Consider the following 16,914-nt stretch of genomic DNA (forward strand, 5'->3'; position numbering starts at 1 on the left):
CATGAGGTGGTCTTATTTTACATCCCACCGTGCACTACACGGCGCCACCATCTTGAGCAGAAGTGAATTATAGGAGGGCGCCATTTTGCTCGGGAGGGCGGATATTTCCGGTTCCGGCGCGGAGCTGCTCCTTCTTTTTCTCCGCAGGGCCGCGGCAGGAACGTGTGTGTGTGGGTCGCCTCTCTGAGCTATCCAGTTCCATCCTTGTCGCTGCGGCGACACCCGCATCCGCCGCCGTCATGACTGAACAGATGACCCTTCGTGGCACCCTCAAGGGCCACAACGGCTGGGTGACCCAGATCGCTACCACTCCCCAGTTCCCGGACATGATACTGTCCGCCTCTCGAGGTACGGCTGAGGTGTCAGGTAGAGGACTGAGGGGTAGGGGGCGTTGCGCGCGTCGCATGACTGGGCCTGTGGGCCGCGAGGTGGGGTGTGAGTTGACCCCTGCCTAGTTGTCCTCACGGCTAAACCCATGAGGCGTCCCCACTTGGCCGACTCCGAAACACGGATGGCTGCCGGGAAGGTTGCACGGTTGGGGGCTTTTTTAAAGTCTCTGGTCCCCTAACCCGCGTGTGTGGCTGTGTGCCTAGGAGCCTACGCGTCGGGCGGCGCGGTGATGAACCCAACATGCCATCTGAGTGCCCATGCTGAAACCCAGAGGCTGTTTCTGAGCTGCCGCCCCGCCGTCTACTCGGTGGGAAGTGGGGGGACTCCACGGAGAACCTCGTGACACCAGTCTCACGGCTAACCCGCGTCTGCCCATTCTGCTCTGGGTTTTTCTTATTCACTGTGTACCTGGTTGCCTTTGGAGACTTCTTGTGCCTTGTGTTTGCGCCCACGCTATTTAAAAATGGATCATCTAAGGCTAGGATCGTGTCTGGCACTTAATAGGAAAGCTTGTTGAGTGGAACACGTTGCAGGGAAAGCATGCAGTCCTGTAGCGCCTAAAGTGACTTCTAATTCCAGCACTTCTTGCAGCCCTCAGTAGTCTCTGGAGGCCCACAGCTAGTCTTCCCACACCCAGGCTGCTGTGTTAATGCATTAGATCTCAGAAAATACTTAAAATAGACGTTGACTTGGTCTGAATCTCCAAAAGGGGCATCCATAACCTGGTAAAGTTCCACACACCTGAGTTAAATTCTCAGGGTACCACTTAGCTCTACTTGACTCTTGAATAGAGAGTCACTTGGATTTGGCTAGTAACTGCAGTCATAGCCTGTAGTTCCCCTACGCCCTAAACGCCCTTAATTAATCTTGTGAGCCCACCAGTCACCTTGAGGCATTATCCAGTAGGTCAGAGGGTGGGCTGTGGGGTTTCTCACTGGGTTTTCTTTTGTTTTACCTGCCCTTAGACAAGACCATCATCATGTGGAAGCTGACCAGAGATGAGACCAACTACGGAATCCCACAGCGTGCTCTTCGGGGTCACTCCCACTTTGTTAGTGACGTGGTCATCTCCTCAGATGGCCAGTTTGCCCTCTCAGGCTCCTGGGATGGAACCCTTCGCCTCTGGGATCTCACAACGCAAGTAGCTGCTCTGGGGCACTGGGGGAAAGCTGGGTAGAAATGAGGTAGATAATATCTGGAAGTGGTTTCCCAGGGGTGATGGGTTCGTTGTGGGAACTATAAGGCAGAGAATACCTGGAGAAGATAGTTGCGTGGCCACCCTCCTTGTTTTTAATGTTATACAGAATTGCTGAGGAGTGGTCTGGCCGAGCAGTTTTATCAGATATTGCACTTGGGAGTAGGCACAGTTTGACTGTGTTGTGTGCTGGTAGCTCAGTCTTTGGATGGTCAGGCATAACGGAGGATCTTGGTGATGAGAGGTGACATTGTCAGCCAATCCCCACATGGGAGTGAGGACATGTCCTGCAATTCTGAAGGGATTCTCCGGCATATTCTCGGCCAAGGGCCTGCTGTTATCAGAGCCATGTCCAGGGTTGTGTGAGTGATGCCGCTCCACTGGGAGAGGAACCAGGTCAGGGAAACAGTCTGACTGTGTAAGAATGTTTGCAAAGTCGGTCTAGAGAGTAACCACGTCCTTCCTTTCAGGGGCACCACCACGCGCCGATTTGTAGGCCATACCAAGGATGTGCTGAGTGTGGCCTTCTCTTCTGACAACCGGCAAATTGTCTCTGGCTCCCGAGATAAAACCATCAAGCTATGGAATACTCTGGGTGTATGCAAATATACTGTCCAGGTAAAGTGAAGGCATGTGTAGGGAGCACATGTTGAACACTTTCTCCCACCCTTCTTAATGGTGCCTTTATGTGGTGATTTCAAGCCTCATCTGGAACCTAAAGGGGTTCTGTCAATCTTAAAGGTTTGGATTCTGAAGGTATGAATACAAGACTGTCAACATCCCACGTAACTGAGGGGATGGGTGCGGTTCTACAGTTTCATGGGACAAGACAGTTTCTCCTTATTTCCTTTCCATCCTTTGCAGGATGAGAGCCACTCAGAGTGGGTGTCTTGCGTCCGCTTCTCGCCCAACAGCAGCAATCCCATTATTGTCTCCTGTGGCTGGGACAAGTTGGTCAAGGTGAGCTTGGACCCAGGGTGTAAGGCCTTTGCCAACCAGAATGTGTTCTCACTGCCTCCCAGTTGGTCACTCTGAAAGCTTTGTTCCTCAAGTGACCATTTTCTTCTTGATATTTGCTCATTACAGGCCATTAAATTTTGATATTTGGTCTGAAGTAGCTAATTGGGAACCCAGAGTCCCTTGTAAGATGGCAACACAGAAAGCTTTTTTTTTTCCCCCCTCCCTTGTTTTAATCCTCATTGTCCTTACGTTGCCAAGACAGATTCTTTGACCTTCTTTGTTACTGATAGAATGGAAATTGGCTATCCTATCCAGGAATACTTTTAAGCACGGTGCCGTGCCTTTTATTTGAGCTGAGCCCTCTTGACCCTGATGGATCCCCAGGCCAGGTTCTTCACCTATGACCCACAATTCTAGGTATGGAACTTGGCAAACTGTAAGCTGAAGACCAATCACATTGGCCACACAGGCTACCTGAACACTGTGACCGTCTCTCCAGATGGATCCCTCTGTGCTTCTGGAGGCAAGGTATTCAGAGGCCAGGAGTCTCCTATTCATTGGGGGACAGTGTCTTAGAATACCTAAGATAATGAGATAGCAATTTAAGAGTAAATGTTTCTGAAGAATATTCTGAAAATAACATAGATATGGTATGCTCTTTAAAAGAGATCCTTTTCTGTGAAGCTGGTTTCCTAAAGCTGCTGATGAGATTAGGATCCTGTGTTTTTGGAGCTTATAGTGATGCATTTTGAAGTTGTCAGAGACTCTTGATAGGGTTAGTGAGGTGTCATGTATTAAAGGAAAAGCACACAGAGATAAATGTTGATACTTGAGAAATTGGCTTTGGGGAGGTCAGGGTACTGTGATAAGCAGTTAAGAGTTAAGGCAGAATCTTGAGACAAGGTGGGTGGGATTAACATCCGGAAGAAGTCACATTGCCCTCACTTGTGCCTTGTCCACCCAGGATGGCCAGGCCATGTTGTGGGACCTCAATGAAGGCAAGCACCTTTACACGCTAGATGGTGGGGACATCATCAATGCCCTGTGCTTCAGTCCCAACCGCTACTGGCTCTGTGCTGCTACGGGCCCTAGCATCAAGATCTGGGTGAGTGTGGGCTGCAGTTGAGGCCAGATACCTGGCTCTGCAAGCCCCGGCAATGTTATTTCCCAATGTGTCATCTGGCTCACTGGTGGGATTTGAACTTCCTGAACAACTGAACCATCACACTGCCAGTGGATACCTGAGAAGAATGAGTAAAACTTCTTGGGATTGGGATTTGCAGTGGTGGTAGATCTTTGCCTACTGAAAAAGAAGGATGACCAAGCGTAGCAATTTACTCAACCTCAGCACAATTGACACTTCGGGTAATCCATTGTTGGAAGAGGCAGTCTTGTGCACTTTAGGATGTGTAACAGCCTCCCAGGCCTCTACTTCCCACAAGATGCCTGTAGCAAACTAGTGGCAAACAAAAATGCCTCTCGGCATTGCCAACTGTCCCCAAGGGGGCAAAAAAATCATTCTCTTTTGAGAATTACTGAATTACAGATCAGAGAGGCTTTTGAGAGTGGCATTGAAGTGCTGAGTGTCCGGTTTTACCCCTTCCCCAGGACTTGGAGGGCAAAATCATTGTAGATGAACTGAAGCAAGAAGTTATCAGTACCAGCAGCAAGGCAGAGCCGCCTCAGTGTACCTCTCTGGCCTGGTCTGCTGATGGCCAGGTAAGTGGGTCTGTCCTCAGGTGATTCAGCTTGTAACCTTTCTCACTTTCTGCTCGTCAGCCATTTATAAAACCAGTGTCTTTGACATAAGTAAAATGATGGCTTACTGTCATTTTACTGACACAGCATCAGTAGGAAGATTGTGGTCCATGGGGCAGTGGTTACCTGTCTTCAGTTAAGACCTTGATTAACTTCACCAGTTTACAAACCTGTGCGTGCTTACTGCCAGCTGTTGCTTCCTCTAGGAATACATAATCACCCGTGAATAGTAGTGGCTGATTAAAAAGAAGGGCCATCTTTGTGGCAGTAGCAGGACTGTAGAACTCCATGGCTCTGATTTAACCTGTCATTTCTCCCTTGCAGACTCTGTTTGCTGGCTACACAGACAACCTGGTGCGAGTGTGGCAGGTGACCATTGGCACCCGCTGAAAACATGGGAGAGCTTTAAAAATTAAACTGGTTTTCTTTTATAGTGAGTGTCTTCTCTGAAAACTTCCTGAAACTCATCAGGTTTGTGCCGTCTGCATCAGATTGGGGCTCTGGTTAAAAAGGTTTTGCTTTTCTTGTTTTAATCCTTTAAGGCAGTGCTCCCCGACCTTTTTGACAGCAGGGACTTGTTTCATGGAAGGCACTTCTTCCACGGACCAGGGTTTGGGGAGAGGTTGGTGGTTTGGGCAGTAATGTGAGCAATGGGGAGCAGCAGACCAAAGCTTCCTTGCTCGCCCGCCACTCACCAGAGGTTGGGGACCCCTGCTTTAAGGCAAGGCAACTCACCAGAAGAGCTGCTGCGTAGTGACTCCTTTGCACTCCTTCCATAATTGAAGATTCAAAATAGTGTGGGATGGTCTGGTGGTGTTAATAAATATAATCACAGAGATGGCTTTTCCTCAAGTGGCAGCTAAATGACAGATGTGCGGCATATTGAGGTCTCTTACATATACCCTCCAACTCATAATGGCAATGAGTCTTTTCTTTGACTTCAATTTAGTGGAATTTCAACTAGATATAATGACATATAAAAAGACTTTGGAGATGTAGTGTGCCTCAGTCTTGGGCTTGAGGGCCATGGTATGGTATAAAGTCTCATAGCAGTGGTAGAAAAGAAGTGGCAAATGTTCTTCAAGTAGGTATTCTGAGGGGCCTGCCAGTAACAGGCTAGGCAGGGTATTCAAATGGAGGGGGGTAAGATTTATACCTCAGTCTGTTGAAACAGAATCACACCTGATAGGGAAGGTACAATTAATCTGTCCTCCATTTGGTGGCATCTCCTTACTTTATACTTTTCTAAAGGAGTGGACTCCACAAAAGCAGCAAATAAACTTTTTATTTCCGCAACACAACCCATCTTCCCTTTCCCCCAGGAGCATAAATTGACCCCAGCCATCAAAGCAGAGGACAAAAGCTAATAAGTGACAGAAGGCAAAGGGTTACTAGAAAAATAGATTCTGCCCAAGGCTCTCCTCCCAGGGATTCAAATCCCTGTCCCCAGGCTCCCCTCCAGGGCTCACCAAATGGAGGGAACTAAGCAAAGAAGAGAGGCTGGAACCCTGACAAAAGGAACTCCACTGAACAAAAGGGAAAGGAGCCTGGCAGTGAAAAGACCTGAGGGTTTGGGGAGGGGAGGAGCTTTGCTCCTAGATTAAGTGCTGAAAAAAAGGAAGGGGGCGAGGAATAATTTATTGGGTGACGTGATGTACGGAGTTTTGATCATGTCGACCATTCCAGATCTCTCACTGAAGCTAAATTCTGGCCAGTCTATGGAGGTAGAAATTGGGGATGGAAGAAAAATTAGAATCCTTCGTACTTCCCCCAGAGAGTAGACTGTTTATTAGCCAGGTCTACCCTTTTCCCAGCCTGCTTCCCCCAAAAAAGCTTCCAAGTCCCTTAGCTAAAATTTGCATCAGAAAATGGAATTGGAAATGAGGGCTGTCATGAGTCTTGCCCAAATCCTCCAGTCTCAGAACTGACATGAAAGTTGAACGGGGATGGGGAAAGGGAAGTTTATAATGAGATTACAATCTCCCCTCATCCCCTACTCAAAAACTCAGATCCCTGGGCGGAGGGAGGGAGAGAAGACCAGGCAACTGTTCTCATCAGGGACCCATGCAGACCTGTTGGACAAACATAGTAGGTGAGAAGACTGAGCTGGAGGCTAGGGGAGTTCATTAGGCTCCTAAGGGAGAAGCAGGGGCCTGGGGTCAAGGAGGAGCCGGAAGCAACGCAGTAACCAATAGAGGAGCCTTTGAGCTCCCAAATTTATGGGCTACTTTCCACCACCACCCGCCCCCCAGTGCTAACCAGAGGGGCCCCTGCGGGTGGCAGGTTGATCAAGGGCAGAGCTTGATACGGGTACCCTTGGAGAGCACCCGGAAGAAAGGGAAGACACGCTCGCCCAGGAAGGCAGCCGAAAAGGTGTGCACATGAGCCAGAGTCTCTGCATTGTAGAAGCCCAGGCGCCCGGCCTCATAGTCCAGGTACACACCAAAGCGCCTTGGTTTCTCACTTGGGCTCAGCAGTGTCTGCTCCGTTGAGCTCTGTGCCTGGTAGCGTTTGCCATTGGTGCCCACACACCACACTTCCCGCTGGAGCAGGGGCTGCTGGGGCAGGTGGAGGCGGCGGCGGCGGTGGTGATGGCGAGAGGAGGAGCTGGCATCACCGCTGCCCACAGAGGACCCCCCAGAGCCCACCTTCTCCTTATGATGGGTTGATTCACGGGCAGCACCCACTGCCCAGCCCCGCCGCCCGCCCACCTCTACCTCCCAGTAGTGCCGGCCAGAGCGGAAGCCCTGGGCCCCCAGCACGCAGCAGTCTGCAGAGAAGCGCTTGGAATGGTCAGCAACCTCCTGCCGCCGCTCTGCCAGGCGGACCCCCCGGCGGTCAGGGGACAGCATCAGGGCCGGGTGAGCCGTGTCAGGGTCCAGCGTCAGGTCCACTTGGGAGGAGGGAGGACAAATATGCCAAGGCTGGAACGACTGTTCCCTGTTAGCAGCTAACTCCAAGGTTTGGCCTTTCCTGCTGCCCTGCCGTTCACCTCTCTCCCTCCCCACCATCCAGCTGTCCTCAGCTCCCCACCCCAACCTAGAGTCCAGGCTCAAGTTCCTAGGGGCTCTCCTCCTTTCCCCACTCTGTTTTCAGGACACCAAAACACCATCTGTTTCCCTCTGGCCCCAGCTCTTATTCCCCAACACCTACCTGGGCTAGGACAAAAGCTACTCTTGGCTTGAAGCCCCCCCCCCAGTTGGCCTCCCTGTATCCTGCTCCATCTCAGTACCCATTATTCCCCCAGGGCCCAACTTCCCTCAGAACCCAATCTCAGGTATGTGAAGAAAAAGGCAAAGGAAGGTCAAACATGACCTCCCTACCTCGGGCAGCCTGACAGAACATCCGGCTCATTTTCCTCACGATGGCGTCTGTCAGGAAGTCATGGCTATGGGGTTGACACGGGTCAGGGGACCAGACCTCTGGGGGCTGCAGCTGTACCTCTTCACACCTGGAGGAAGGGGACCGGGCAGGGGGTGGGACCATGATATTCCCAGAGGGAAGAGCAGAAGCTGAGGGGAAGGAGAGGGTCCAGGAGGCAGAAACTCGGGTCCTGGGGAAGGAAGGAGAGGAGCAGGATATCCAAGAGAGGCAGGGATGGGGAACCAGATGCCACTGGGTCACAAAGGATAAAGGGTGGGAACACACCTATTGAAAGTCTCCTTGATGTCCTGGGAATAACAGAAACAAAAAGAGGGAGAGGGAGAAAGAGACAAAGAGAGAGTCAGCTGCACAGGGATGGCTCCCTTCTCCCCATCTGATTCCAGCCAGAGAAAGAACTGAACTTGAACAAGGGAGTAAGAAAAAGGACACAAGGCCCTCAGTGAACATGCATCCATCTCGACCACCCCTATGCCTCAGTATGCCTAATTTAACTCATCCTACTGTGGGCCCAACAGAATTTTCAACCCCAGTAAAAGGATTTTCACAATACGACTTGGTTATATTTTTCAGGATGTCACTGTCAAAAATTCTTTCCTCAACTCTTAAAACCCTCCTCCTACGAACAGAATCTTCGTTCTTTTCATTGCGTATAATCAACACACAAACCACATTTGGCATCAACTACTCTGCAGCCTCAAAAACCTTTTTGGTCTTCAGGTTAACTCACTGTGGGTTCCTCCCAGTGAGAAGAGAGGCAGCTCTGGACAGGTGTTTGGTAAGCACCGCCTGACAGAGCAGACACAGGGTTCTGGAGGGTGGACAGGGAAGGGGCCATTGCTCACCTGGAGCAGCCGCAGGCCCCCCTGCTGGCTCCGCTCCTGGGCCTCAGCCAGCAGGCGGCTCAGCTGGGCAGCCTGCTCCGAGAGGCGGCTGGCCGCTGCTCCCGCGCGCCCCAGCTGAGCTTCGTGCATCTCTCGGAGGCGCCGCTCTAGCCCTGCCTGCTCTTCGGCCAGAAACCGTGTCAGCCGCCCAAATTCTGAGGCCACAGCTGCCAGCTCTGACTTCATCTGGCTCTGGGATGATGCAAAGGGGATGGTGGATACCACCTCAACACACAGAAACATAAACCTCCAATTTTGCAACTGCTGCCCCTCAATCCAAGGCAAAGGAGCCCTACATTCTGAATGGAAAAAGGGCCCTGTCCCCTTCCCCATCTCCTGGCTTTAGCAGGCACCACTTCCATGCTCCTGGCACACTGGTCCCAAACTCACCAACCAATGCCTGCAACACTTATCTCCACCCTGGCTACCTAACTTGACTCGTTCTTCAGGTCTAAGCTTAAACATTCCTAAGAGAAGTATCTCTCTTCCAGATCTAAATCAGGACCACCCTCATAAATATCATTGTATCTCCTCATGGCATATATCTCAATTTGAAATGTATTTACAGTGGAGTATCTTTTAACATTGTCTTCACCCACTTCTCTGTAAGCGCTGTTGCCACAGGGTCCTCGGACCCTGGCACAGTGCCGACCACAGAGTAGGTGCTGGTAAGAAGTTTTTGAAATGAATAAAAGATTCAGGAATCAAGATATGAAATTAGGGTCCTGGCTATACCACTAAGGACCTTGGGAAAGTCACCCAATCCTTCTAGATCAGGAGTCAGCAAACTTCTTCTGTAAAGGGTCAGATAATATTTTACACTTTATGGGCCAAGAGACAAAATCATGGATATTATTATGTAGGTAACTTCTATATATAATGAGAGAAAACCTCTGCCCATTCCCACCCTGTCTGCCTGGGCTGGACAATCCCAGATGATGGGCACACTTTTTGCCCAGATATAAGATGGAGACATTCTTAGGAAAAAGAGTAACAGGCCAGAGTGGGGAGGAAAGTCCTGGCTGGCCAAGTGGGTGAAGGAAATAGTCAGTTTCACTCTCTGTTCCAGTGAAACTCAGATCCTGACACCTCTGCACTCCAGGAGCCCAAAAGTCTCAACCTGGGCAGCTGGCTAGAAGCAAGATAACTCCCCAACTCCCAGACTCAGATTTCACCACTCAGTGCCTAGCAACTGCCAGCAACAGAGTCCCTATGTGTATGTGGCAATGAATGAGCACGGGCCCCGGGAAGCGGCAAGGCTCAGCCACCCTCTCAGGGTGGCAGGCATTGGAGGGATGGGGGAAGAGGACAGACAGGAAGGATGCCCTGGCTTGGTCTCCAAAGCTCAGTGCCAGGCTATTCCAGTGCCTCCCGGCCTTACAAAAAGAGGCAGAGGTAAGGGGTGGGAATTTGGGGGAAAATATCTAAAAATACTCCTTATATCAGAAACACTGGACTAGAAGATATTAGGTCTCTGCAGTGCTAACATTCCTCCCCTCATGCTCACTGCTGCTTTGCCCACCATTTGCCATCTATCCTGGAACCTGGAGCTTCTCTGATAGCTGATATCTGAATTTTGCCTTGCCCTCTTCTGCCCTCTGTGTTATCTGGTGTGGCGGGCACAGCAGTATGGGGCAGCAGCTCTTGGGTTAGGTGTCTGGGGTGGTAAACCTGCTCTGCAGCCTTGGGCCAGGCACCAACCCTCTCCAAGCTAAACCTGTTTCACTCCATTTTGGAACCTAGGAACAAACATGCCTCTTGATCCACTAAGGCCCCTCTCTCCTCACAACCCTGGGAAGGTGTCTGCCTCTCTCCCAGGCCTCGGCTGCCCCTCTCCAGCGGATCTAGTCACCCCTTGTGAGAGCCCATCTTCCCTGCTCTGACCACAGAGCCCTGTCAAGGACATTCACTCACCTTCAACTCTGTCACCCGCCTCTCCTCCTTGGCTTTCATCTTCTGCACAGCCTCCAAGTGCTTCCTCAGTGGTTCCACATGCCCCTGCAGTTTGGCCTAAGGAAACGGGGAAAGGAAGATTAGAGGCCTGGGATGCGAGAGGCACCTGTTCTCTGAGCCCACATACCCCATTCTCCCATTTGGGGTTGGGGCTCAAAGCCTGATCACCATCACAGGTATCAAAGGAGCATCACACTCCCTTCCTCCCCTTTCTTCTCTTCAGATGATGATAAAGGCCTCCAACCCTCCACCTGCTCTCATGTACAAAGCCCTGGGTGTGCTCTTAAGGTAGGATCCTGGGACTTCCCAGGCAGTCCAGCAGTTAAGATTCCACGCTTCCACTGCAGGGAGCGAGGGTTCGATCCCTGGTCAGGGAACTAAGATCCCGCATACCATGCAGCACAGCCAAAAAGTAAAAAAAAAAAAAAATTAAAATTAAAAATAAAGGTAGGATCCTGATGACTACATAGCCCCGCACTCAGAGTTGGAGTAAACCTGGCTTGAGCCCCTCACCACACAAAGTCCTTCCATATGAATGTTCCTACCTATAGTCCCTTCCCCCTCATAAGCAATCTTCCTCATAATTTTCATCTCTAAATACTCTTCTGATGATTTTATGCCTGTGCTAAAAATCTTTCAACAGTTCTCCATGACTTGCAAAATATGAGGCTCTCATTGCTCCTTCATTTCTAGCCTCCCCTCCTACACCTCCCCTCCTACACCCCCTCAACATAGACTCTTAGTTTTAGTCACATAAAACTTGTCTTTTCCTGAGCATAATTCCATACCTTTATCCATGCTGTTCCCTCTGCCTGGGGCTGCCCTTCTACACTTAGCCCAAGGCATTCTTCCTTTAAAACCCAGCTACCTGACCATGTCCCTGATGGTCCCCAACTTCCTCTGTGATCCCAAGGAACGTGAATATGCCTTTACAATACTCCCCTGCACTGCAATCATTTACAAGTGTGCTGCCCCCAGGACACACAGACTCATGGCAGCAGGAACCCCGCTTTACTTATTGTAATTTCTATGCTTCTCTCTGTCCACTGGCTTTCTCTCCTACTCAGTTACTTGCTAAATGGAAAACAAATACCCTCTCCTCCTAAAGTTTTAACTCTCTCAGCAAATATGCTCTTGAGCTCTGTGTTCTAATCATCTGTAGCAAAATCTTTTGCTTTAAAGGGCTGTTAGACTAGAATGGATGAGATAAGCCCAACTTTTGTGCTCTTTCCTTTTTTATGCCATCTACTCCTTCTGCCTTCTATGCCTTCGCCTTTTCCTTGAGGGGTAATACAGCATAGAAGAGCTCAAGCCTAGACTCTGATCTGAACCTGAATGCAGCCCGAGGCAAGCCATGCTTCCAGTTTCCTCATCTCAAAAGAGGAACTGGGAATAACAGAATCTGCCTCACAGACACTATGCTTAGCACAGTGTCTGGCATGGAGCAAAAGATCAGTACTAAATGTTATCTAAAATTCCCTACCCAAGCCTCAGCTGCCAATGACAGCCTGACAATGACCCTTGATCCAGAGGTGAGTGTCCCAGAGCACAAAAGGTAGTTGTTGCACAGGTTAACTGGTCGAAGAAAAAAATCATAATAAAATTACAATCAATCCGTAACATAAAAAGAACATAAACTACACAAAATTTTGCCTTTTGCTATTACTATCTACTTTTCTCCACAATAATTTCAACTCTATTAAGTCAGAATTCATGAGGCATAAGTTTCTCATTTAATATTTTTCCTAAATTGTTGACAAAAAATTCATACACACAAATCCAAATAGAGTACCATTTAAGAGAAAGTTTCAAGAACGTTTAACTTTTTTGAAGCTTTATTTATATATCATTTGTGCATTATTACCTATTCAATAAGGAAATATCTCTACAAAACAACAGTGTGCCAAGCTAATGCTAGTTAGTGTACATACCTGAAAAGAAACCACCTGCCTGTAAAATACCCTGTAAGTTAGAAAGGGAGTCACTCAAATTATCGTTTGACATAATGAAACTTATGTATTTGCATTTGCTGATCAGATTATTTGTGTCTGTGTGGCCTCTCCAAATTGCACAGCTCTACTGGCCTGGCATTCAACAGCTATGGCTAACACAAATTAAAATCCAGTTTCAGAAGCTCTTCAGAAGAGTTCTGCAAGGGAAGGGTGGAGAAGGGGTGGAATGCCCATGGATATTCCGCCCTGGGATCCAGTTAACAAAGTGACTGCACATTGTGTGATGAGTACAATTAACTAGAAACTGAGGGGATACAAAATGGAAGGACAAAAGGAGCTCACAATCTCCCCTAATAATGTAGGGCCTAAAAGGCAGGCGGTATTACCAGTTCAGTGATTCCCATACTAGCTTGGGCTTTCTAAAGATATTCTCCCTGTCACTGATTCAGAATCTCTAACGGTATGGCGCACTGTACTTCTGAAAACCTCCACTAATAATTGGGACAGTCAGCCACGTTTGACAATCACTGTGTGCAAGGAATAGTTACTTGTCATGAGGGGTATAGGTTTGTATTAGCTGTATGTATCACTCACAGCTGAGAAGCTCTAGACATCTCACTCTAAAACTGGGGTAATGATAATAATACCTAAATAACGTTACTGTAGGAATCAGGAAAAGGTATGAAAACGCAAGTCATAAAACAAAAAAGCTCTGTGCAGACTACATAGAAGAAGCTACCCTCTCCTCCTGGTTCCACTGCTACAAACCCATCTGGGCCTTTGCTAAATAATGTTATTTCTACTGGCTGTCTCAAACACAAATCTCCTTTATCTGTGTCCAAAGAATCAGGATCAGAAGTAGGAGGCAAGATATTAACTAAACTAGAATCAGACTCCAAGAAAAGTCACATGTCAGAAAAGTCAAACAAACAACAGACATCCAAACGGTGGTGACGCTGTTAACAGTATAGGCCAGGGCGGGGGGTGGTCAAACCAAGTCCACCAGTTACTAGTAGCTGTGTGGCCCTGCGTATATTACTTAAATCTCTCTGTTTCCCAATCTGTAAAACAGGAATACAAACCATATCAAACTCACAGGATTGTTCTCAGTTTTAAATGAAACAGTCCATGAAAAGTGCTTAGTACAGTGCTGGGGTACATACCAAGAAATTAAAGTTCAAAGACATTCAGAGACTAAAAGCCAGGTCTTCTGACTTAAAAACCTCTCTCTTTTTTCTGAATTCCCAGGAAAGGTAAGAAGCCCTGGCCACGACACCAGAATGATGCAGATCCACAAAGAGAACCAAGCCGTATCTTGGAGTGGGTGGGGAACGCCTTAGAAAGCAAGTGAGGAGCGTATGGGTCTGATACGAGTAGTCAATACTACATTCCTACCCCTCAGAGCCCCTTCTTATTTGAGCCCCAAGTTCTTTCCATTGCTAGGGGTTTTAGTCAAGGACACATTTAAGAGTCACCCAGAGTTAAATGAGACTGGTAGTAAAGCCCTAGGGGCTTGTCACTTGCATTCCTATTACTTAGGGACAGTGGAAGTGTAGAAGAGCAGTGGCTTTTCCCCAGAAGACAAAGCCCAGAGATATGGCATCATCAATTTTGCCAGATCTCCTCTGAGGAAGCCAGTCTTCCCTGGTCTTCTTCACTGTGTCTACTTTGCCTGTGTCCAGGATCCTTCTCACTCTAACCCATCCTGGTGCCAGTAAGTGCTTAGGTAAGGAGAATCAGCTCAACAGTACATGAGGTTCTTCGAGGGGGAGCGGGGGGCGGGGGGAAGACAGGTTTCCTTTTCCCAGCTCCTCTTACTTCCTCTCCACCCCCACTAAACTCCCATCTTCTACTTCTCTCACCTTGTACTCCTGCACCACCTCCTCCAGTGGCACCACGCTGTGCTGTTTGTGGCTCCTGGATTCTCGGCACACCACACAGATGGCTTCTTCATCCACCTCGCAAAAGAGCTTCAGGGCTTCTTGGTGTTTGGGACAAATGCCCTGCTCGTTCCCACGGCTCCCTCGACCAGGGGTTGGGTGCATCTGCCGAATCACCTGGACCATGTTAGCCAGCTGCAGGTTGGGGCGGAAGCTCCGCCTGGGAAAGCTCTTGCGGCACTGCGGGCAGGTGAAGCACCTCCGAGGGGCTGGAGGCGGGGGCAGTGGGGTGACGGGATCTAGTTCCTCTTCCTCGTCCTCCTCCAGCACTTCCTCCTCATCCTCCTCATCCTCCCCCCTCAGGTCCCCCTCCACGTTCCCCAAGTAGTAGTCCAGGTCTTCCTCCTCGTCCTCCTCCTCCCACACGTAGTCCATGTTTTCCCAGTTGGACCCGCCCATGCCACTGGTCCAGAACACACCCTCCTCTTCCTCCTCGACTTCCTCCTCCATGTCGCCCTCATAGTCTTCATCCCGCATGGGGGTGTCCCACCCCCCACCGGCCCCCACAGCCTCCACTTCCTCCTCCTCTCCGTCCTCCTCCTCTTCCTCCCGGTCTAACTCGTCCCTGTCCTCTTCATCCTCCCCTCCCCACAGCTGGGTTACACACACTCGGCAGAAGTTGTGCCCGCAGCCGATGGACACAGGGTCCGTGAAGTAATCGAGGCAGATGGCGCACACCGCCTCCTCCTGAAGGGTCTGCACAGGGTTGGGTGCCATGGCAACGGCAGCCATCTTAGTGTCCAGTCAGCCAGTGTAGACGGGCGGTGGGGAGCTGGGGGGCGGGGGGGGGTCTTCCCTCTCAGACGCCCTGACGACCCAGCCCCACCCCCAGCCCTGCCTCTATACACCTTGCCTCAAGCGCAGCCAGAGAAATGTCCTCCCGACAACCCACCCCTCCGCACAGAGTTCCCTACTCCCAGACAACAACCGTGTCCCTGAGAGGGGAGGGGATACAGCTGAGCGCTACCCCCAAGTCCCTCAGGTGGCCCTGAGTGCAAATCTACCCCAAAGCTCCCTTGGCCTCCTCATAAACCCCCGCCCCTCCTCACTTCCTGGCTCCGCCCCCTCATTTCCGTCCCCCCAACACTTCCGGTGCTGCGAGCCACCCAAGCTCGCGAGTTCCATACGCGGTCACGGTACATCCCTTTCTATCCCTCTCCCCGCCCTTACCCGCCCCGGGCCCCTGGGTGACAGAAAACGGTGAGAAGACGCTCTAGCAGGCACTCGGGAACAGGGCGGGAGACCTAGAAAGACAGAGGCGCACGCCTCTGTGATGCGAAGGAGCAGGGAACGCAGACGAAACAGAAAGCTCGGCCTCCCCCATCGCCCGCCACTGGGGATAAACTTCGGGGGACGGTGGAAGGGCCTGGCGCCCGTCTGCTCTCAGTGCTATGACCGCATCGGCCCGGCGCCATCCTACCGACCGGACACAGAGAACTGCAGCAGGGACTCCGCACCGCCGATGCCGGAAGCGGAGGGGCGGCGGTCGGTGAGCGCCCTGAAGTACTTCCGGCCCTTCTAGGCGAAGGACTTTGTTGTTTGAGGGCTCTGAGCGTCCCTCCGAGACTAGGGGGCGGGGCCTGTAGAAGTGCGGTGGAGGTGGGACCGGAGACCGTCCCCCTCCTCCTCCCCTCTGTAGTTGGCATTTCCACACCCATTTTAGAAACTGCGGTCGGTCACTATCGCATCGTTTAGATGAACTTTCCTAATTGCCATCAGTAAAGGAACGGTTGCAAATCATGACATGCACATTCACACATTGGAACACTTTAGATATAAAAAGGGAATCCTCTTCAAAATGTACAGTATTCTGAAGTGAAAAAAGCAAGGTGCTGAATACTGTGTAGAGTATATCTGTAAAAAGTGGGGGGGGGAATAGGATGTTAAATGTATGTAATAGCTTTATAGTCTTGTGTTTACTCATAAAGTAAGGGCAGTTGTTCCTATCTCAGAGGGCTTAGTGAAATTAATGTAATGCAAAGCTATTAGAATGTTGCTTAGCACATGGTAAGTGAGATACAAGTTTTAGCTACCCATTATTATCATCGTCGTCGTCTATCTCTGGAAGAATACTAGTTTCTCCGGGAAGTCTGAGGATCCAGGATAGGAAGGACACTTTTCCGTAAATGTCGTTGTGTGTGTTTTGAATTTTTAACCATGTCAATGTATTGCCTTAAAGAAAAAAAAAAGTTTATTTCCCCAAGTGCTGTCGATTCATTTAACACTTTCTGAGCTGTGCCCCACGCGTGCTCCACGCCCAGAAAACCTCGAGGTCTGTCTTCGTGGAGTCGCAGTCTAAGAGCAGGGACTCAGAATGGGTTTGCGGAATTGATTTTACTTGAGAGAATCCTAGGGGGCATGTAGAACGGCATCAGTAAAGATACTGCTGTGGTACTCAGAGCAACTCTGCCAAATAGATTATTTGTGCAATAGAAATAATACTTGATGCTTTAAAAAATATATATATATCAATTAATTAAAAATTTAAAAAAAACTGCGGG

General features: G+C 49.8%; 2 protein-coding genes across 4 annotated transcripts; one reads left to right on the plus strand and one right to left on the minus strand.

Moving 5' to 3' along the window:
* Positions 1 to 119: 119 nt before the first annotated feature.
* On the plus strand, positions 120 to 4,736 carry RACK1 (receptor for activated C kinase 1). The gene is made up of 8 exons (XM_079915859.1): positions 120 to 348; positions 1,356 to 1,527; positions 2,056 to 2,203; positions 2,450 to 2,545; positions 2,963 to 3,073; positions 3,510 to 3,650; positions 4,154 to 4,264; positions 4,628 to 4,736. Exons 1-8 carry the CDS (start codon positions 240 to 242, stop codon positions 4,691 to 4,693), a joined length of 954 nt encoding a protein of 317 aa, XP_079771985.1. The 5' UTR covers positions 120 to 239; the 3' UTR covers positions 4,694 to 4,736.
* TRIM41 (tripartite motif containing 41) lies at positions 4,732 to 15,432 on the minus strand. 3 transcript variants are annotated; one of them, XM_079915851.1, is made up of 7 exons: positions 14,336 to 15,432; positions 10,483 to 10,578; positions 8,530 to 8,760; positions 7,952 to 7,974; positions 7,627 to 7,754; positions 7,021 to 7,196; positions 4,870 to 6,375 (listed from the first exon to the last, which is right to left on the minus strand). In XM_079915851.1, the coding sequence occupies exons 1-7, from the start codon at positions 15,143 to 15,145 to the stop codon at positions 6,358 to 6,360; spliced, it is 1,482 nt and encodes a 493-aa protein (XP_079771977.1). In that variant the 5' UTR covers positions 15,146 to 15,432; the 3' UTR covers positions 4,870 to 6,357. The 3 variants fall into 3 exon arrangements, with proteins under 3 accessions (XP_079771975.1, XP_079771977.1, XP_079771976.1); XM_079915849.1 differs by having other exon boundaries at positions 4,732 to 7,196; XM_079915850.1 differs by lacking the exon at positions 8,530 to 8,760 and having other exon boundaries at positions 4,870 to 7,196.
* Between the last annotated feature and the right edge of the window lie 1,482 nt (positions 15,433 to 16,914).

Source organism: Stenella coeruleoalba, assembly GCF_951394435.1.
Source record: "Stenella coeruleoalba genome assembly, chromosome: 3".
Classification (NCBI taxonomy): Eukaryota; Metazoa; Chordata; class Mammalia; order Artiodactyla; family Delphinidae; genus Stenella; species Stenella coeruleoalba.

What these genes read in the sequence shown, in the direction of transcription:
- RACK1 (XM_079915859.1), top strand. Translation starts at nt 240, where the DNA reads ATGACTGAACAGATGACCCTTCGTGGCACCCTCAAGGGCCACAACGGC. An exon ending in GATACTGTCCGCCTCTCGAG is followed by an intron (nt 349 to 1,355) that starts GTACGGCTGAGG and finishes ACCTGCCCTTAG; the next exon opens with ACAAGACCATCATCATGTGG. An exon ending in TATGCAAATATACTGTCCAG is followed by an intron (nt 2,204 to 2,449) that starts GTAAAGTGAAGG and finishes CATCCTTTGCAG; the next exon opens with GATGAGAGCCACTCAGAGTG.
- TRIM41 (XM_079915849.1), bottom strand. Translation starts at nt 15,145, where the DNA reads ATGGCTGCCGTTGCCATGGCACCCAACCCTGTGCAGACCCTTCAGGAG. An exon ending in GGCGGGTGACAGAGTTGAAG is followed by an intron (nt 8,761 to 10,482) that starts GTGAGTGAATGT and finishes GCATCATCCCAG; the next exon opens with AGCCAGATGAAGTCAGAGCT. An exon ending in GGGGCCTGCGGCTGCTCCAG is followed by an intron (nt 7,975 to 8,529) that starts GTGAGCAATGGC and finishes TGTTATTCCCAG; the next exon opens with GACATCAAGGAGACTTTCAA.